Source organism: Lepisma saccharinum, chromosome 1, assembly GCF_977018435.1.
Source record: "Lepisma saccharinum chromosome 1, izLepSacc3.1, whole genome shotgun sequence".
Taxonomy (NCBI): Eukaryota; Metazoa; Arthropoda; class Insecta; order Zygentoma; family Lepismatidae; genus Lepisma; species Lepisma saccharinum.
This window is the reverse complement of record NC_139229.1, coordinates 4,577,337-4,599,585: the sequence shown is the minus strand read 5'-3', so window position 1 is coordinate 4,599,585 and position 22,249 is coordinate 4,577,337. Positions and strand designations below refer to the sequence as shown.

Here is a 22,249-nt window from a genome sequence, read left to right as displayed (position 1 = left end):
ACGTTGAGTTCCTTTTTGGCAAGCAAATTTGACAGACCGTACTCTGACAGGATGATGTCTAGCGCCGAAAATGGCTCAAGTTCAAAAAGGAAGTACTGAATCAAGGTAAGAAAATACATTACTTGCATGAGACGTGCGTGAATAATGTGCTTATTATCGTCTTCTTGTTTTCAAGTGCACGAGAAACCGAGAGAAAGATAAACAATCTCTTTTTATTCCCCGGCTTATCTTTGTTTAGCTTCTGCTAAAACTGGCGGTATATTTGTTGCACAAAGGAGAAAAACAATACTCCACATGTCAACAATGTTGGGCAATAATTTGGTGGAAATAAAACCAAAAGGCTTGAATTACTGAAACGAATCTCTCACACTCTTGTATAACTTTGGTGCTGTCATAATGAGAGAGGAGGGGGAAGGGGGGATCTGTTAACCCAGTGTCATATAAATGGAACTTTTGGCGTAGAAAAATATGTTCATTCTTGAACGAGAACACGTATTTAATCACTTGTAGAAAATTTATTATACTTCAAAGTGTAGATTATCAGTTAAAATTAGAATACGTTTATCCATGTTACGTAAAATTAAAGGTTGCGAGTGAGCAGCATATGATGGCCGCACCATTCACGAACAGCTGGCGCGGAGTGATACGTTACTCGAAGTGAGACGGTTGTTTACAGAAGGTCGGAAGGTTCGTGATTCTTACTTTAGAGAGGAAGATGTAGAAAAGTGAAAGAGATAAAGAAATGAAGAAGCCAGAAACAAAGAGAAAAATAAAAATGAGAGAGAGAAACAGGAGAGAAATACGAAAGCGACAATGGGAGAGAGAGAGAGAGAGAAGGGAATAAATAAGAAGAGAGAAGAGAATGAAAAAATAGAAAATAACAGACAAAGAAGAAAACAGGCAGAAAAATAGAGAGTGAGAAGGAAAAACAGAAGTTCGATAGAAAAAACAAAGAAGGGAGTGACAAAAAATGGGTCAAGAAGAGAAGAAATAAACGCGAACGAAGCAGTACTAAAACCGAGAAAAGGTCCAAAGCAGTTAGAAGTAAAAGGGAGGGAGGAAGGAGAAGTAGACGATTTTTCCTTATTCCAAAGGGAGTCGAGCGACTTCTCTTTACTCCACCCCTTGCGAACACCTATAAGCAGCGATGAATTCATAGGGTGGCCACGGAGGAATCCCCTCCGGAAATTAAAAAGTCCCTCCCCCCAAAATTCAATAACCTTGCAGAACATTCAGATAAAAGCTACAAATTTTGGCGACCTTGTTCCTTCGCTCACTTTAATTTAACGTATTTTTTCTGGCTTTTTCGTAATAATAAGCACTGATTCAGTCCACTTCGTAATTAAAAGTTAAAATAATGAACTAATTTACTTTATCGTCCGTTTTGATAACTGACTGCCGAAGTTTAACTGTTTTCATGACAGCAGCCACAGACTGAACCACCCTCGCTTAATTTTATCCCTTTATTTTTCTTTCCTAAATTCCAAAAAGATGACTCAACAATCAACGGATTGATAACCATAGCGACGATGTGTATGAAAAATTCTAAGTGATGTGGAAAGCATGGTTTCCTGACAAACGACTGTCTACTTTGAATGTCTCAGACAGAGATTGTTGCCATTGCAGTACAAGAAGCGAACCTGCATTTAAAATGACCGAAAGGATCCCGAGCTCTAGCAAACTAGTCGACTACGAAGGAGATTCGGACACCAGTGATAGGTCCGCAGACTTGCTGCTGCTCAATGCAGAGAGAAACTCGCAACGAAGCCCCGTCCAGGGTCCGGATCGAGTCACGCGCGAAACTCAGGAATTGAACAAGCTCTGCAGTGAGGGGAAGGAATCCAGTCACGCAACCGACCCGAACGATTGTCAATGCTACTGTTGCCGAAGTATCTCACTCAGTATGTTGTTTGTCAATGACTCCTTCGACAATTCGGACACTAACGGTACTGGGCGAACAACAGATGGCGTGCGCAGACGTCATGTCCGAAACAGAAGGCATGGGAACCAAGCGACCAACGATGAAAATAGTCTTAAAACGGGGACAACATCTCAAGAAGCTCATTTTCAAGTTGAAATTGTAAGGAAGAAAGTATCATCGGAAAACAGGCTTGAAAACCAGCATAAATTAAGAAGTTACAAGGAAAAGGTAAGGCTTTGTGATTTTTTTTTTCAGAGAAATTGTTGATTTGGTTTATTTTACTCCGCTATTCTGCCGCTTTTGACTAATCGTGACGATAGGCATTAAATGATTATATGATCAAATTGATGAAGCGACACACAAGGAACATCCATGATCAGGTCTGGATTCGAACCCGGTACCTCTGGCGTCGTAGTTGTTATTATTATTATTGTTGTTGTTGCTATTATTATTTCTACAGTAAAATTATATATTAACGCCTACAAAAAAATATGGTGACGACCTTGACCTCCAATAATAAAAGGTCAACCCCCGATGGTGTACGATTTCGTCATCGCCTTGTAATGAAGGGGTCCCGGGTTCGATACTCGGTGCAGGCACATAGTGGTTCAGATCTCACTTTAAACTGAGGTCTAGTCCCGATTGCCTTTCTGTGCATAAAGTGGACTTAAACACCAAATGAATAAATCGAATCCAATAAAACCCTTATTGTTTTCACAGCTTCAGATCAAATTGACACGTGATCAGATCCAAGAGTCCACGATTTCCGACAGACTCCAGGACATTCACTCGAAAGCGACTCAGTCGATGAACTTGCTGTCTGCTCTGGGTAACTTCAGTTCCTGTCTGCAGCTGACAGACAGATCAATGTTCCGGCTGCGGGATACCATAAGCGAATTGATGGATCATGACCATCCCAAGGTACGTGGAGGTACGCTAGCTTCATGGACAAGAGATAGTTGTAGAAACAAATATGTACTGTATAGTCAACGAATGCTAGAGCGCTATCTCCGAGACCATGGTTAGGTAGCAGACAGCTATTCGCACTGGTGTCCGAATCTCCTTCGTAGTCGACTAGTTTGCTAGAGCTCGGAATCCTTTCGGCCATTTTAAACGCAGGTTCGCTTCTTGTACTGCAATGGCAACAATCTCTGTCTGAGATATTCAAAGTAGACAGTCGACAAACGAAATCACGCGAGTTCTGAGGAAGTACCGAGTTCTCTATTTGATTTTTCTTATGTGTGTTGTAGTGTTATTTCTTACTAGTCGTGTATTTACAGTTCATAATAAAAAGTGTCTAAAGGAGACGGAATATTTCGAAACTGAGGTTTAAAAAAGAGAATAAATAGCTGCAAGAGATTTAATCATGCAAATGAATAGTGTAGAGAATGCTATTACATACTATATACATACTGCTGAAGAGAGGGGATTGGTGATGACGTCCAGTAGATGACGACGTTTTCTTAGCAACCATTCCTGCAGTCATTGAGGGACATCCTGCATAGCTCGACGTAACATGTCCACAGGAATCTGGGCGATTTCCTCACGGATCCTTTCGACTCGATCTGCTACCACTGAAAGATCGCTCAGATTCGTGTGAGCATGCTACATGCGACAATCGAAAGATTGTTTACAAGAACCAAATTCTTTAAGTAATCCTACACATTTGCTTAGAGTTAACAAAACATTAAGTCAAACACTTTGACTTCAAACGGAACGTCATAATCCAAATGCGTCCATGAATGTAGCTACAGCCACCGGCAATAAACATGGGACACACAGAGCCTGAAATACCCCCTTCCCTTGCCTTACTGTGGCAACACACACAATGGCAAGTTCTACCACCGCCGTAGAATTAGGCAACACACATAGCGCCTTGCAGAGATCAAGTACTACTTCAGGAACTAAGTGACCCATTTTTTTGTCGGTGACTGTACATATAGTCTTGAGCCTTCTTCTCAAAAGCAGGCGGGAAGAGGAGCAGACATAGAACCGTCTAAACCGTTCCAATCTTGTTAGTGTTGTACATGAATTGACCCATTAAAAAGAAAAGGAAACCTGATCACAATGCCATTTTCCTCACAGAAAAGATGCACCAACGCAAAGTTTAACTCGGCCGTGAAGATGAGGTATCTTCAGAAGCAGATCATTTCGGCGACCGAGGAGGAGGATTCCGTGAAGAAGCTCGTGCAGGAACACAGGAAGAGGAAGGAGGAATACAACATGGCCGTCAGGAACTTCTTCAGATTCCTGGATAAGCCGAGGCTCACGGCCAAGCAGTTGCAGATCCTGGAAACACAGTACGAGGAGATCAAGAGGACTTACCACAACACCCAGGACTCTTTTGGGAAGAAGGTTCCTCAGGTCATCAACAGGTACAGCCAACCTTACGTGTACTACAGTAAACATAGCCTAGTTGTCTGTCAGTGTTGTCAATGAATGATATTCTGGCATGTTTGGAAAGAATGAGAAACGAGGAAGTGTAAACGTCAGCACGAGCGAGAATCCGGATTGGTGCGAGTGCAAGATGTGGTAAGGATGTTGTCGTAGAGAGGTGAATGATCGTAGTTTTGGTGGGTAGAGGAGTTGAATTACAGTCGGCATCCATTTCAGGAGAAGGGTCTCACTCATCCCAGGTAAATTATACCAACCTAGCACCTAAATGTGAATCTGTCTGTTGTACCAGTTATTTAGAAATGTGGATATAAATGGGTATTTTATAATTCGACTACGTAAATTCGTAGGCGGTTGTTCGTTCCTTTTGCCAAGGATGAACATCCGCCTATTTCATCCCCAATGAATCGACACAATTACCTCTCGCAGCCCTTCCTTATTTCTAGGAAGACTACGATATTCAACTTGATGTCAGCATGCAGTTAGTGTTGCCCACGAGACGAGACTTTGGCCTGTCTCGTCTCGTGGAGTCTTGTGGAAATGCTGTCTCGTCTCGAAAATATTCGTTTGTCTTATGACACATGGTCAATCTCGTCTCGTCTCGAATTTTTAAAAGCCTGTCCCGTCTCGTCCCGTGGGCAACACTACATGCAATGCATTCTGGAAAACAGTTGAATTCGCATGATCAAGTCCAGCAAACCAGAAAGAAAGTCAAAAAACCAATTATACACACGAAAGTCCATTATAACTAGTAAAACTATACAAGCAGTCACAACTACAAGTTGTACTAAATCGACAGGTATATATTTGGTGTAATTGGTATGCGTAATCATTAGAATAAGTGGAAATCGCTGAACATAATTTGAACATTAGCTACTTATCATTTTCCTGCATTCACGGAACGAATAGGTACCGAGACCTCAAGTAACACTCCGAATGTTAAAATATTGTAACCGTAAAATGAAATAACATTACCTAAAATGAATAAAAAATCACTTATCTGTTCACTCAAATACAGAACTGCTAGATTTTTTAGGTGTAGATCGATTGCCACCTATAAAATGCTTGCTGCACAACATAGTGGTGTTTAGTAATTCTATATAAATGTATAAATATTTCTCTACACACACATTTAACAACTTTACACACTTGTCACGGTAGTTGTAGGCAGTGGCGGCCGGCGGCAACTATGATGGGTAGTGCCAACGTGATCAGGTAAATAGAAAAAAAAAACTTCCGCAATGCCCCTTGAGGTTGCGCCACTGGCCAAGATGTTCATCCTCGTTTAGTAACGTGGAAAACAACATGTGTTTAAGTAATAACGCACTAATCCGATTCATCTTCACTCACTAATCTTTATACACTACATGACACTTCTCTAAAAATATAACAATTATAAGAGGAAAGGAAAAACAAATCCTATCACCTTCTCCTCTTCCATGCACATGTATTCTAACTGGATGTCGAAAATATATTTGATATGAAAAGAAATTGTCGAAATGCCAAAGGAAACTCGCATCATCATAGGATTTTTTACTTTTATATTTTTAAAAAAGTCTGGATGGCCCTCTAGGCGCATCTATCTATTATCAAAATGTTCATTTAACTTTGGAAAAATACTAGGTTCGTTTCTCCAAAAGTAGGCAGAAATTATTTCCCCAACGGGTCTTACAAATCAGTCGTATTTAGCGACTTTTCTCTGAAGGTGGCAACTGCGTCAACACTGCGAAAATTCCCTCGCTGTGCCAGGCGAAGACGGGCACGGTTTCTTATGGGCTAACCCCGCCCCTGACACTTTGTTCTCGGCTCATGGTGGAAATGTTCCTCGCTGAGACTTTTTCAACCCTCTGCACGTGTGTCAACTTGGTTAGGTCCATGGGTTATTATTATTATTATTTATTTGTTCAGCACAGGATAAATTTCCCAATTATGTTGAACATAATACACTGTGAATAAATAACAAGATAGAAGAGAGAAAAAAAAGAATACATGAAAGTATGAACGTCTATGTACACAATATTTACATCAATTTATTAACTTATTGTTGTGATTAACTTCTTTTTCAGCACACTACGTGAGTCTGCTAACATATCAAAGTGTACAGATTTTAATAGTTCATTCACCGTGTTCTGCATGCGCACTGCAGGTGAAAACCTATGCGTGTTGACACTTGACCTCTCCATGTAGAATCATTTTCGGTTTCTTGCGCTGTGTCGGCCTACATTAAAGTTTATACTTTCTAACAGTGCAGAACACTCACAGCCATGATTAATCAATTTCTGTAAGAAAATGATCTCCCCTCTCTCCCGACGCTCTAGTCACCAACACTGTTCATACATGTATTCTACGACGCCAGGGGTCCCGGGTTCGAATTCCGGCTTCGGCATGAGTGTCCGTTCATCAATTTCATCATATCATCACTCATCCCCATCTTCGCAAATTAGCCAAAAGTGGCACAAAAAGCGAAGTAAAACAAAGCAAATCAATCAGTCGGTAATGATTTTTTGCAGGCAATCGTCCGTCATTGTGAAAGTAGCCCAAGAGCTGCAGCCCATGCTGGGGGCGTTCTCGTCGCAGATGAAGCAACTGGAGCAGCTGACGATTTCCTTGAGCAAGGACCTGCCCCGCCTTGAGGTCCCTCAGCAAAGAACTCCCACGGGTGAGTGTGGCAAGTGGAAGAATTGTGACGTTCGAAAGTCACTAAAGCTGAAGTCATTGAAATAGTCCAGTCAAGGTCACGCCGCCCACCTGCTTTGGAGGAGGCAGAGGGAAGCTCCGAACATAGACGTGCGCAGACTCTCTGAATTGGGGGGAGGGGCAAAAGCCTTGATGAAAGTTCAGTCGGGAAAGAAAAACCTAATTTTATCTCACTGTTTAAGTTTTATTGCATTGATGAGTGTGTATATATACGCACCCCATATATATATATATATATATATATATATATATATATATATATAAACAAACCAACAGTAAAAATCACATTGGATCTGAAATGTGCGCGCTCCTTCTTCTCCAAACAGTTGTTCATCCACGTAAGAGAAATCCGTTTAGCAGCAGTACTTCTCTCCCTGGAAATTTGCAATGTATTACAGAAAAGAAATTGCAAGCGAAGCGAGCAAGAAATTTTTCAGATCTAAATTTTTGCAAGATGAAAACAATATTGATTTAATATATGGCGGGAAAAAAGTAATTCTCTTTTACATTTTTTTCATTTAGATCGTTCGGCGTCCAGGACCAACTCCCGCCGACCCCTAGCTACTGCTCTGAACTTAACAAGATTGCAAGAAAAGCAGACATTGCAAGCGAAGCGAGCAAGAAAATTCAATTTTACGATACGTATTTTTATTTGTATGAAATTTGAAATGGAGGAGCCAATTGCAGCTCTGTGAAAACTAAACTAGTCCCTTCTTGAGTATCCTTTTGACCTGCTACTCTTAGATTCTGCTAGTCTTGCTTTCCTTTACTTCCATGTTTGCCCCTAAAATTGATTTCCGTCCAAGGATGGGGGCCAATGCCACCTGCCCCCCTGTTGTTGCGCCACTGCATCCCCTTCCCCGTAGTTGCTTTGAATATTCATTGGCTTGAAAATACTTCTTTTTCTTTAAGAATATAATATCGTTTAATAACGGCGATCAGATTCCTCTATCCTAAATTTCTAGGTGAAAGGGTGCGGCACTTAAAACCAGCCCGTCCCTTCATAAGATATCATTAAATGAACAATTTGAATGATTAAGTGAAATTAAAACAAAATCAAACAAAAGCAATACACCAAATGAAATTTAATGTTGTGTGTTAAGATTTCTCACCTTCACAATAGATGCTCAAAGTGTCCTCCACCCACTTCAACACACGTCTGAGCACGTTTCAGGAGATTCATGTACACCTTTGTTAATTCTTGAGTGTTGATGCTGTTCATGACATTCTGGATGGAGGTCTTGAGTTCTTCAATTGTGTGTGGATTTGTTTCGAATACTTTCCCCTTTAACATTCCCCACAAGTAAAAGTCACAAGTTGACAAGTCGGGTGACCGAGGAGGCCACAGGCCTTTGCTAATTGTCCTCTCTGGAGTAAACATTTCATGCACACGGGATAGTGAAGCATTTGATGTGTGGCTTGTTGATCCGTCCTGCTGAAAGTAACAGAACTGACGCTCCTCTTCTGTCAATTCTTCCAGAATTCCCAAATACACGATACTGTCTACTGTGGTTTCAAAAAATATGGGCCCCATAACGCGTTGTGCGGAAATGGCACACCAAACACCAATCTTTTCGTCATGCAATGGCTGCTCGTGGATTACGTGTGGATTCTGTGACGACCAATAGCGATTGTTTTGGGAATTTACGTATCCCGACAGGTGAAACCACGCCTCGTCACTCATGAAGAGCATCAATGGATCCAAAACACCACTGGCAACTTTCGTCAATAGCCATGAACAAAAATCCACCCTCTTCCCCGGGTCAAGCTCCCTCAGTTGTTGCACTACACTTATCCGGTAAGGTTTTAACTTCAGCGCCCTTAACACACGTCTACAACTTCGCTCACTAGCTGGAACCTGTTGACTTAATTTCCTCGTTGATTTACGAGGACTTCTCGCCATTATGTTCTGCACCTGCCTCCGTAATTCAGGTGTGCAGACAGATGGTCGTCTGTCCCTGGGAGCATTTGCAACAGATCCTGTACGCCTCCATTTCCCAATCAAATCCTGTATTGTGCTGGGACAGGACGTCCTGGAAATTTCTCCTGAAACAACTTCCTTGTTTGCACAAAGGATCCGGTGCGCACAAAAGCTTCAACAATTGCAACACGCTCAGGAATCAAATACGGCATTATCACGGCTTCACCCAACAAGGCCTGATTCTCAACTGCTTTCACTCGACCACGGGTTCACAAGCCACCTGTTGGTGAGAAACAGAATTAGTAACTCATGCAACGCCATCTTCTGTTGACATGTTCATTTAGATGTTTTACATGTTCATTAGCAAAGCAATTATATCAGGATTACAGCGGGCTGGTTTTACGTGCCGCACCCTGTATAATAATATAGTGGCATGGACGTCTGGAAGGGGGACAAGAAAAGGATGGCCTCATCTCCTCTTAGAAACCGAATGTCAACCTAAAAGTACATTTTCACAAGTATAATTTGATTTCAGTCATAATAATTTACATTAATTATTATAATGAGGATGCAGGAATGCGATAATTTCAAATTCTAGAGGTGTTTTTTGATGGGGCAATACTATCATCGGGGTAGTATGCCCCATGGAGAAATACTTTGCTTGTCCCTCGGCGAAAAAAATCTGCGGACGCCAATGATTAGGGGAGGGCATTTGCCCCCTCCCCCCCCCCGTGTGTGCACGCCTATGGCTCCGACCTTCACTGGACTTTCGTGGAGAGAGTAATAAAGGCACGGCCATGAAATTAGGCGGGTGGCAGAAGTTGGCGCTGTTGCCACGTCGCAGCACAACGCGTGTGTTCGGAGGCTTAAGAGAATTAAAAATCTCGTTGTAGAGTTGGTCTTTGTAATCCATGTGGTGCAAACTGGCAGTATTTGCTCGTAAGGTCAGGTATGACACAAAAGTGCCCCAGAGAGAGGTCGGTCTGACGCTCGAACTAGGCAACGCAGCCCGTTTGATGTTGCCACACAGTGTGTGGGAACCAGCTACTTTTGTCCCGCCCTCGCTTTGCTTTTCCCATATGTGGCACCAGCGCAATTCTGTCCGGCCGCCTATTTTCAGGGTCGTGCGTTTAGAGCTAAATCATACCAGACAGGCCCATAGCCAGAACTTTTTTGAAGGGGTAGGACAGATCCGAAAATGTGGAATAAAGAGAAGATCCGAAATGTTGTTGAATTCATTGAGTTATTTTATTTTTACGTCTCTTTATTCCAAATTTGTCTAATCGCGACGACGAGGATGAGTGACGATATGATGAAACACTCACAAATAACACTTCTGACCAAGCCAGGATTCGAACCCGTGACTTCTGGCTTCGTAGCATGCTGTGCTTACTATTCCGCCACTGTGGTCGGCGAAATGCTGTTGGGGGTGTTCAGGGGCGCCGACTTTTCAAAATTATTGGGGGGCTCTGATCACTGAAAAAAATAATGAATGACTCACTCCTTCCCTTTTTTAAGTTTTGGCCTCAGTGTTCGGAATCTCGTAAAAACCTATGAATTCCTCAGGAATATTATTTTTTTTTTTTACAGTTCGAATGCAAAATGTCAATTGTTCACAGATGGATATGTCACAAGTTTCGTCAACCATAATAGCAAAATATTCCCGACTTTTAATATCTGCTACCACGGAACGCAAAACAGATCTCCCTAATATATCAAGTATCTCGTTCTGAATGTCATGTGAGACCCATTTGTAGTCCGAACGTCGCATCCACTCTCATAGTTCAGGCACATCTTTTGAAACTCTTTTTAGTAAAAATGTTAACAATACTCGTAATTATATACTTAGTATATAGTAATAAGTCATGTGTTTTGCTGTCTCTGGTCATAGCTCCCCCCAAATTGATGGTTTAGCGGTCTCAGCTCCCCAGAGTTGATGGTCTATAACATTTCAAATGTGTATTTAAAGTTAAGTTCATGTGGCACAATTCAGAGTAAACTTTACAAGAGAAGCAAAATAATACATTATATCCTCTTAAGCAAAATTAATAGGAGGACTCTGTCCCACATCGTTAACATGGGGGGGGGGGGCTCGAGCCCCCCCAAGCCCCATGGAGTCGGCGCCTATGGGGGTGTTAGATGTAACCAACAATGCTTGTTAGTATTACAGCTAGAGAATTAAACATACAATTGTAGAATTACAATATTATAATCCAAATTAAAGAAACACCACGAAATTCTTGCAAAATCTGAAAAATCGTCAATAGTAATTTCGTAGATATTTATAGGTTCAAATAATATTTCATAGTTTGAGAGGGGGGTATGGCCTCTCCCTTAGGTGTGGGTCTGATGTCAGAAGATACTATAGAGCAATAATGCAGATGTTAGTTCGGGGTTGTGTCAAAGAAAACCAACCACGTGGTGAACTGCTAATTTATTATTAGTATTAATTACAGCACTACTATAACACCATTACCCCCTGCCTTTGTTCCATTTTTACCCGCCATTTTTGACACTTAGAAAGAAGTCTTAAAGACTTAGGAAGAAGCCAGGAAATTCTCCCTCGCCTTTCCTAATCTGTACATCTCTAATTTGATTCTCAGTGAAGGCAAGAATTTTATCCTATATTTTATATCACTTTTGTTATTGTTAATGAAGAATTCGAAGCAATAATTTGTTTTTTAAATCTCAAGTTAGCAAGTCAGCCAAAATTATGTTTTTATACTAAATTTTACATTAATTGAAGATTTGCAAAGAAACAGTAAACCTTTTCGTTGGCTGGTTGATTTAGTGTTTTAAGTCCACTTTATGCACAGTAAGACTAATCGGGACTGGACCTACAGTTTAGAGTGGAATCCGAACCACTATCTGCCTCCACCGGGTATCGAACCCTGGACCCCTTGATTACAAGGCGACGACGCTTGGAAGTAGTGATGTTCTAGGACACACACACACACACACACCATCACACACACACACACACACACACACACACACACACACACACACAGACAGACAAATATATATATATATATGTAAGCAACGACAATATTATTGTAATTTAGAGAGAACGATTTGCGAGCGGAACAAGCTTGGGAATTTAAAGAAGTTTCCTTGCGAATCATCAATAGTATGCATGTGTGTGTGTGTATACATGTATTTCCTGACTACAGCTATTCAAGGTGCTGTACTACAGCGTTGACTCACAAAATACTACATATCAGGTAAAAAAACTGTGGCAATGTAAAAAGAGGAAGCGCTACACCCCCTCCCCCCTTTTCTATATTTTATTCAAATCGGACGCGGTAGGCAGGCACGTTTCTAGTATATATTTCGGAGGGAGGTCCTCACCTAATGTCTCAAAATAATAATAATGTTAAGTTAAAATAAGTATAATTGCATTAAATTAATTAAAGTAGTATGAATTGACATATTCAAATTAATTATTATATTTTTATAATATGAATAGTAAAAAGGCGGTATAACGATAGTGATATAACATCATGTATTTATTATCTAGCTTACATGTAGTTAAGGTCGACAAAATGTGTAAAAAAATAAATATAGGAACTGTCCTGGCAAGGAAATTAATGTGAAATAGATAAAGAATTGAATATTTATTGAATATCAAAAAAGGATGTTAGATTCAGTTGACGAAAAGTAAAATTGCTGGTAATATTTTATGCATGTAGTAATAAATCTTCTTTGGTACTATCATTCAAAGTCGTATGATCCCAATATAATCCTTGCCTTCCAATAAGTTTTGCGGAAATAAGTAACCATCGTTTAAATAAGCATATTTTCATTATTTAATTTTAGTTATTTTACCTAGGTATTATTTAGTTATTTTCATTATTTAATTTTTGAACTTAAGTCTTTCAAAATACGTCCTTGGCCGTAGGGTTCGATATAAAGTGTCACTGATTCCAATTCATGGTAAATATGCTCTGCTTCTCTACACCTAAACATACATAAACGGATGGTCTTCCTGCTTTCTTGGTTTCTTGCCTGAGAAAGAGGCAATGGACATTTCCACTTTGACATGAAAAACGTTTTAAATCCATTCATTTTACAGATAATGACACAAACATGAGAAGTGCAAAATATCTCGGCGATATTTGTTTCGGTTCTCGAGAAACACGCCTTCAATCACCGCTGAAATTCACCTCCTACGTCACGGATTTGAAAACGTCCTCTCCACAGACAGGAGGTCATCTGACGTCATCACTTAGAAGTGCGTGCAGGCGGGGCTTCTGCTCGTCCCGTCAACTTAGCATGAGCCGCGGAAGCGACAGCAAAGTCACTTGTTACTTGTAAAACAAGTATCTTACAACTTCCAGTGCAAAAATCTGTGCTCCGTTTCTTGGAGATGAATTATGCCCTAGCAGTTATAGCAGTATTTACTATAATTCAGCCACTCGATAGAAGGTTTTCCCATTAGGGTGACAAAGCAAACCTTGTAACAGTCAATGGCTGAACACGTGAACAGCCTTGCTCATTGCGAATACATAGGTTAGTTCTGACTGGCAAGAACTTAATATTATAGGAATGCCTTTTCTGGAATTACAATTATTTTCGTCATAATATTTTCTTCGCAAATTTTAAGATAATACGTTTAGAACACACTGGTTTACACGCCAATTTCTGCAATATAAGAGGTGATACGGTATAAAAAGGTACGGTGAGTTTTTAAATTTCCTGCAGTAAATGACAGTTTTCTTCAGTTAATATATATATTGCAAATTTTTGTATTTAGCCTACTTTTACGTCGCTTTTCTGTCACTGTTTAACCACAACGATGAGAACGCATGGTTAATTTAGTATGTATCTTCTCTAACATCACATTTCTTCCCCCTTTTGGCTAATTGCTACAATGAAGATGAATGACTACAAGCAGTATTCGAAGTCGGGGTGCAGGAGGACACCCCTCCACACACACACACACACACACACACACACACACACACACACACACACACACACACACACACACACACACACACACACACACACACACACACTCTACCACCACCACCAACAACAAGCACAATCTAAGTATCACCCAACCTGCCACGATACGAGACGAACCTTTTCTTCTGTCCCATCTCATTTCGAAAACATTCACTTGTCCCATCTCCTTTTATGAGACGAGACGCAAAATGTCTCGTCTCGTGAGCAACACTAACATTAACAATAGAAGCATCCCCCTAGCTGTCCCCAAAGTTTCGAGCAAACATCCTCCCATGTAACAATTTCCAGTTTAATGAAATGTCACTCACAAGGAAACAGTCATGCCCAGGTCGAGAGTCAAACCTGGAACATGCGACTTCCTCAGATAAATCATGAATTTTGTGTATAATAATTATATTAAGAAAGGGTTTTTTTGTATTTATAATGGCCTTTGCATACGTTGTTAATTCTATATTTTTCAAGACTTGAGACGAGAACGAGAATTGCCCTCCCAAACCGAGACGGATGTTTATAAATCGAGACGAGACTGTCAATGAGACATTTACAAATAAACAGGAGACAGACATTTACAACTCAACGAGAACGAGACCAAGGCTGCCATGTCTCGTCTCGATAGGATAATTAGTGGTGAAGTTGTGAACCAACAAATTAATGCGTTCGGGGTAACGAGATGAGGCGGCTATTTTCGCAGTACAAAATTCAAAATATATCGTACCATTTCAGAATGGGATATTGTTATACACATGGGCGTATATATAGTTCACGTGGAGGGGTGGGGGGATGGATCAACTTTTGGTATGAATAGGGTTGCTTTATTTCGTAAGTGAAAATCCAGGACACTGCTGGCCAGAAGCTTGTTGGAGAGCAGGGAGTGCTAGACCCGACAAAGTTGTGTGTATGTAGTCACAAAGTCACGCTAGTATTAATACTTTTCTGTTCATCTTGTGTCACTGCGTTTTTAAAAACCAAATATCTTTAAGATGACTCGAGAGGGGGGGGGGGTAACTGATTTGACAGTCTCAATGCAGTTTCTTATCGCAGAAATTCCGAAACTATCAGGAAATTGCAGACATTTGGTCTGCAGTCCCATCTGGTGTGTGGAATTTCGTAATTTCCTTCCCTGTCCTACGTCTCTAATTTAAGAGAATAAAGTAAGTCCGAGGAAATTTACATGAACAAACGGATGAACAGGTAACTCTGGTAATTTTACTGAACCAAAGGAGGGTGGACCCGTTGAACCCCCCTTAAATACGCCCTTGGTTATACACATTATTTCCTTCTAATAATTATACATAAACTAAGTATTAACATGTACTGTGATGTAATCTTCTCAGTGTATTTTCTCTTAATTGCCCAAAAATATTTGATCATAACTTGAGCAACAGAAATGAAACACAAACTGAAATTGCTTTATGGAAAATAAAGTAAAATAGGCTTTATAAATAAAGTGAAGAATGTGAAAATTCTTATTTTGCACTACATAGGTTACGGTAAATTTCGATAAATATAAGTTTAAAATATATATATTTTTGAAAGTTTGGTCAGCAACCAATTTTACAAGCAATATTTTTTCGCATGACCTGAGAACAAGCACGCAGCAGAACCCTTTCATTTCTCTTGCACGTGAGCAGCAGGGATATTTCATGGAAGAATGATCATTACAAAGCATGGCTTTCCTTTCCACTATCGCTCCTTCTTCCATTATTTAAATCTGTACAGATTTGTAAAACTGCTGCACATGTTCGCTCACCGCGGGCTACCCGCAGTAAACTGGACGCTCGAAGCAGACGACACACGAGCTCTCTCTAAGGCGTGACGTATTAACATGGCGGCGGCGTGTTTTCAGCGCAACGCTAGCCTCGCAACTTTGGAAGTCTCGTTTTTGGCTTAAACTGGACGCAGAGAAACGCGAGAACTTGCAGAGGTCATTTTTCCAGGGTGTAGTTTTTAAATTTGTTGTACAAAAGAATGAGTGGAAATGTCCAGCTGTGACAGCTACGGGATCTTCTGACGAGGGAACGGAACCCAGCTGTGCAGAGGATTCAAACAACTGCGCGAACTAGCCCTCCCCGTCAGCCTGGGGCAATTTTCCAACAGAGGCATCTACTGGCCAGGTGGCGAACCGCTTTGGATTTCAGAACATGCTGGCGGCCGTATCTTTCGCCGTTTTGAGTTTTTTAAACAATCATTTTGGGCTGTGCAAGTGTCTTTTGGAAAAAAAAAAAAAAGCCCTTTCTAGATTGGTCATAAAATAATTGAGCATTACGTTAGTATCCATCATAATGGCCATTTTCGTTTGTGCTATACGCAAATCGCAAAACCATTCTGTGCTTATTTACGTATTTCCTTATGGGAAATTGAAAAAAAATAATGCAATTTGTGCACATTTATCATGTAGTCAAAGTTTAATAAAGTAAGTTCACATCCGCTTCGTGTTTTCCGGCAAATTTTTGTCCTAAAACGTTATATTCAACAAAAAGCAAAAAAGCCCATGTTAAATTTAAGCGCTTTTCACGGTGACCTTCGCCAAACTCCAGCGCCCTCTTAAAGTGCCGACTTTTCGTACTTCATAGCCACGCCCCTTATATAACCAAAGCCAACTACAGTCGGGACGCGATAAGAAGCGGCGTGCAATCAGAACGCAGAACGGCAGAACGTGACAAAATTCTGTCTCCTCGTTGGCTGCCATGTGGCTGGGGGTTTTCTACGTTGGCACGTTCGCACAAACAGACGGACAGGCTAGTCAGCTGTTGGCAAGCTCGGGAAAAAATTAAGCGTCACGCGAAATTAAGCACGTAGTACGTATCAGTATGCTAATATATGTTATTTCCGTCGTAAAGTGATAATTTAACGAATCTAGAAGTTTCAATCTGAAGTTTGTTCTAGGTTAACGTTAAGTTCCCGTGTGAATTTTACATTCTGGCAAGCATGAAACATTTTACCTTCCTGCTCTACACAGCAACCGAAAACCTTGACTGAAAGAACATCTGTTGTGTTTTTATTATGGTACATTGCAAGCATCAGTTACCGGCATATTTTTACTTGTGTAGTATCGTATCATAATTACCTACAAAAGAAAATGCGTCTTGTGTTATGAACAACTGTGGCAAATCGTTCTCCTTTGATTTCATGCTGCCTCTCTGTGCCTTCTTTGTCACACCCGATGTTCGTCTTTTTCGCAACTCAATACCGACCGCACCTATGCCCGCCTACTGTTTTTGTATACGAAACTCGCCCTTTGTTTTGTAACGACATGGAATTTATACTTCTGTGACATAGTTGAAGCTTCAGAACGTACAAATGAAATGTATTTCTTGAAAATTAGGGCGAATAACGTATAAAAAAATTACGTACAACTTGGTTTCGTTAACACGTTTTTTAAATTATATTTTGCGGAACCTACAAAAATTTACCTTTTATACAGAATTTCACAGAACTGAGTTACTGTATTACAGAGAAGAATTTATCAAGAACAAATCCATTGTGTGTGAATTGATTGATTGAGTTGGTGTTTTAAAGTCCACTTTATGCACACTACGGCTAATCTGGAATGGACCTACAGTTGGAAGTGAGTTCCGAACCACTATGTGCCTCGACAGGGTATCGAACCCAGCACTACTTGATTACAAGGCGACGACGCTTACCCTACCACTGTACCATCGGGGAGGCACATGTGGGTGTGTGAAGTGAGATAATTTGGGAATCTACAGGATAATACAGGTTCAGGCAATACAGAGATCAATTAATTACAACGAAACGCTTGGCAATTGCTCGATTTTTTAAACATTAATGATACATTTGGTACATGTGTAATTAATGTTTCGATCTACCTGTATGGAAAAACATCAAAAAATGAATGAAAGAACAGAAGTAGTAGTTAAAGAATCAGTTGTTTTTGCTGAGAATGAGAACAATGCAAGTGTCCCGTTGTTGACTGTTTAACCAGATGTTTAATCCTACACGTGTTTCTGTGGACTCGCTAAAATCCTGAAGTAGGTCAATCCGGCAACTGCGCGTCCCTACCAGAGCGGGTGGTTCCACGCCGCTTGCTAGCGCCTCCCGACTGTAGTGGCAAACGAATAGCAATTCTTTGATAAAGCCACTGCATATGGTTACAGCGCGTCCCATTGGAAGAGGAAAACTTCCTCTTCCTCTTTTCCTTCTTTGCTTCTTCTTCCCAGCTTTCGACCTTTCCTCACTATCGTGTTTACTTTACCTCTTCTTCACGATTTCTTTTTCTACATTTTCTCTCCCATTTTCTGTCAATTTCTTTTTATTCTTTCTCTCTCTATCGATCTTTGCTATTCCTCTTCCTTCTCTCTCTCTTTTTCTTTTCCTTCTATATTTCTTTCTGTATCTCTCGCTTTTCCATTTTCTTTTCGTTTCATTCTCCATATATATCTCTTTTCTATTTCTCCTTTCTCTTTTTTGGCTTCTCTATATCTTCCTCTCTCTCTCTCTCACTTCCCTATGCCCCCCCTCTCTCTCTGTGGTTTCGTTAATTCTTTTCCTTTCTCTCATTCTCTACCGTTTCTTTAATCTCTATTTTTCTATCTCCCTTAAAACACTTCTTTCTCTTGATGGCACGTAAACACCACGCCAATATACAGGGTGAGGCAAAAGTCCGGCACCACCCTTTTAATTTGAAAACTACTTGACGGAGGGTGATGAAATTTCGAATATGGGTAATTGGGGTAGGGGCACACCAGATGGGGCTAGTATGTATTATGGCGGCCATCTTGAAAGCCGCCATCTTGGAATTACATCCATATTTTCAAATGGGAAGGTGTTCATGTAGCATATCAATTTACATGTGCGTTTTCTGAGAAATAAGAATTGCAGTTATTTTTCCTCTAACACTACAAATATCGTGGCATGTTCATAAATGATCGTGCATGTAATATAGTTACACACACACACACACACACACACTTTTTTCGTAAAAGTAAAAGTTTATTAGTTTTTATTCTCGCCTATAAAAGGTGCCGGTAAGGCGTACCGTAGCATACCCTCCCCCCAAAAAAGATACATACAGCCCTTACTCATGTCTTGTATGTATTGTCCGTCATGATATGTCGATACCAGAGGTATAAAGATACGAAATAGGACTCTTGAAGACTTTTACCGTGTAATGTAATCATTTAACTCAATCCGCCGTTTTGACTGTTATTTTTACGTTCCAATAGTTCCAACACTACTGAAACAAGAAATATGGAATTCTGAGTTTGAAAGGACTCTGAAATGGCATAATGATATGTTTACTTATCCAATCATTTGTCTGTTCGCCGTCCTCTGTGGCGAAATGGATAGCATAGCGCTCTACAACGCCAGGTGTCCCGGAGTCGAATCCTTCCTGGGCATGAATGTTCTTCGTGAATGCCCCTTCAGAACTTTCACCATATCACCACCCATCCTCATCGTCGCAATTAGCCAAAAGTGGCAGGAAAGAGACGTAAAATAACGTAATTTCAAGTCCAGACCCCATTTACATAGAAATTACGAAAAACAAAGATGGTGGTGGGTGGAGATATTAACCGTTTTTTCTTCTTGTATCTCTTTCGGTACCCTATTCCAATTCCTATTCCCTACTTCCGTTAATTTTACTCTCAATTGTATAAATATTTATAGTCTGCGAGAAAAACTAAAAACTGTGTTTTCCCCACAGAGTATTTAGAAAGAGAACCCGTTGGCCCGACCCCTTCTGCGCAAGGCGACAGCGCAGAGCGTCCGATTCCAGACGCAGTGTTTGGTCAACGCACTCCAACGGTCTCCGCTAGTGCGCAGAATTGCGTGTGCGCATGCGCCAGATGCCCGAGGCAAAAGAAAGGATCCCACAGCTGGTAGTTTACGGTTTGTTCTTCAGAAAATGTACTTGAAATAACAAATAAAATTACAGAGTTAATGATAATAGTTTGTTTATTTTCTTCAATATAATTGGAGGCTCATGTTATGCACATGTTATTATGTACACAATTGATCATATTAATGTGTCATCACGTTGCAAGATTGAGTCCCAACACATTTCTTACATGGTTTTAAGCAATATTATAACAGAACTCTCCCCTCCCCCGGAAATTTTGGCGCGGGGGAACTCTTGAGGCCAAAGCTGTTGCTAGGGAAATCATCCCTGCCCCCCCCCCCTTTTCCAGGATTTTCCACCCTGGAAGTTATACGCGTAAACGCTAACATGACCACCTTCGACGCCGACAGTTAATTTGAAAAATAAAGTAGTTATCAATTTTCCAGTCGTCTTATTTTTAACACAGTTCAAAGAGAAACCATTTATTGACCAATAGGGGCGAAATCGCCTACATATCTTTTTACAACTGTAGACTGTAGAGAATTCCTTGACGCAATGTCACCAACAAATAGTTCAAAATAGATCACACGAAAAAAATTGCAAGCTTTCCCCAGCAGACTGGAACCTGAGCGCGTCCCGTACACCGAAGACAGAAGCCTGATGCCTTAAACAGCACAGCCACGGTGGAGGACAGAATCCAGTAGTGACAAATGTAAATATTAGCTCGAAATTCACTGATGGAAAAATCAACATTTTAAAATAAAAGCAGTGAAAAACTAGGGAAAAACCAGAGTGGTAAATGCAAATTCCATTAAAATCGCCCCTGATCACAATTTTTGTTTTTTAGAATCTTTTAAAATGAAGATTAGTGGCGGTAATTTAAGAAATATTTTATAGTGTATTCGCCCTTTTCCCTAGAATGCAGCTTTGTATTGTCCGCATTTGCAATTTCACGTCCGAAAAGAAATATCTGCCTACGCCAGTGTCCAGTATGACTGTTGGCAATTGTCATGTTTAGCAGGAGGAAAAACCTATCACCAACAATACGCGATGAATTCAAATAGTATGTCTTAATTAAAACATATCTGACGGAAATGAATTTATTATTATCAACACTATACTCTGTCCCAGCTAACTGTGGAGCAGGCAATGGAAAACGAGTCTCTGCGCAAGTAGTGACGCGAAACGGTTCCACCAATGAACACGTGAGAGAAACGGGATTGCGTGGAGTGGGGGGAAAGCCTTCCCAGCTGCGTGTACTCCTTCGCTCTGGCCACTCGGTTTCCTTCGCTTCTATGACGCTATTCGCGCTCCACAGCTAGATGAGACAGGGTATGAAAGCCAGGAAAGTAGCCTATCTGAGGAATAAAAGTTCAGTAAGTACAGAAAAATATTAAACATGTTTCAACGAGATACGTTTTTTCTTTGTCCTTGTTCTAAGCTCAGCTGTTGCACTTCAAAGCTACGTAATGTTATAAAATTAACATTACGCCTAAATATGTAACAAGAAAATATCAAAGTGTCGAAAGACAGAACACAGTAGATCCAGATGTTACACACGGAAGTGAAGGATTACAAAATCAGAAATGTCTTCCTACATACATAACCAGCTTTTGTTCCTTCCTTTCTGCACTTTCCTTGTATCCTTGTAGCTATCATTGGTGAAAGAGAGCCATGAAGCTAGTGCTCTTGCTTTTTGTTTCCGTGATAGGAGTTAGAGGAAGCAAGGAAAAGAGGTAAGTTCATCACTTTAGTCAAATGTTGCCGTACAGAGGTACTTGTAATTTCTTGTATCTTGTTTCGCTTTGCTAATCGTGGCGATAAAGGTGATGAAGTTGATGAATTCACACTGACAAAGGAATATAAATAATTCCATCCCGGGACTCGAACCCAAATCTTCCGTGGAGAAATACTGAGTCGTTGGCCTGCAAGATGGAGTCGTGATGGTAAATATTTCCTAACATATACAGGGTGTCCGAGACGATACACTCTAATTTGAACTGTCTGTAATACGACATGTATTCCATGCATAAAGAAGATTGATACAACAATTGATACACATAGTTATGAAGTTTTGTTTGTGCAATCACACCATTTCTACATGTGCCCCACGAGTGGCACGGAGGATGTCTAATCGATACTCGATTTCACACCAGGTAGCCTGTAGCATCTGTAGCGTAACTGTCTCAATAGCAACTCTATTCCTCTCACGAAGCTGTTCCACAGTTGTCAATTTGATAGAGTACACCTTGTCCTTAACATACCCCCACAGGAAGAAATCCAGGGGAGTAATGTCAGGCGACCGGGGTGGCCGTGTAATATAATATAAATAATTCCATCCCGGGACTCGAACCCAAATCTTCCGTGGAGAAATACTGAGTCGTTGGCCTGCAAGATGGCGTCGTGATGGTAAATATTTCCTCACATATGTATTATTGAAAGACGCATAATATACTGGTATCTCGGGATCGATACCCGGTGGAGGCACATGGTGGTTCAGATCCCACTTTAACCTGTAGGTCTAGTCCCGACTAGCCTAACTGTG

At 40.6% G+C, this 22,249-nt stretch overlaps 1 protein-coding gene across 2 annotated transcripts; it reads left to right on the top strand.

The window, feature by feature from the left end:
- The first annotated feature begins 1,550 nt into the window (after positions 1 to 1,550).
- On the top strand, positions 1,551 to 19,748 carry LOC145995966 (uncharacterized). Of its 2 annotated transcripts, none has more exons than XM_083132494.1 (5): positions 1,551 to 2,149; positions 2,642 to 2,842; positions 4,007 to 4,296; positions 6,826 to 6,974; positions 19,570 to 19,748. In XM_083132494.1, the coding sequence occupies exons 1-5, from the start codon at positions 1,553 to 1,555 to the stop codon at positions 19,746 to 19,748; spliced, it is 1,416 nt and encodes a 471-aa protein (XP_082988620.1). In that variant the 5' UTR covers positions 1,551 to 1,552. The 2 variants fall into 2 exon arrangements, with proteins under 2 accessions (XP_082988620.1, XP_082989224.1); XM_083133098.1 differs by lacking the exon at positions 19,570 to 19,748 and adding an exon at positions 7,535 to 7,715.
- Positions 19,749 to 22,249: the final 2,501 nt, after the last annotated feature.

Bases quoted from the DNA above. Each gene is read 5' to 3' on its own strand.
- LOC145995966 (XM_083132494.1), top strand. From the start codon at position 1,553: ATGTGGAAAGCATGGTTTCCTGACAAACGACTGTCTACTTTGAATGTC. The intron at 2,843-4,006 runs GTACGTGGAGGT...TTTTCCTCACAG, and splicing joins TGGATCATGACCATCCCAAG to AAAAGATGCACCAACGCAAA. The intron at 4,297-6,825 runs GTACAGCCAACC...GATTTTTTGCAG, and splicing joins GTTCCTCAGGTCATCAACAG to GCAATCGTCCGTCATTGTGA.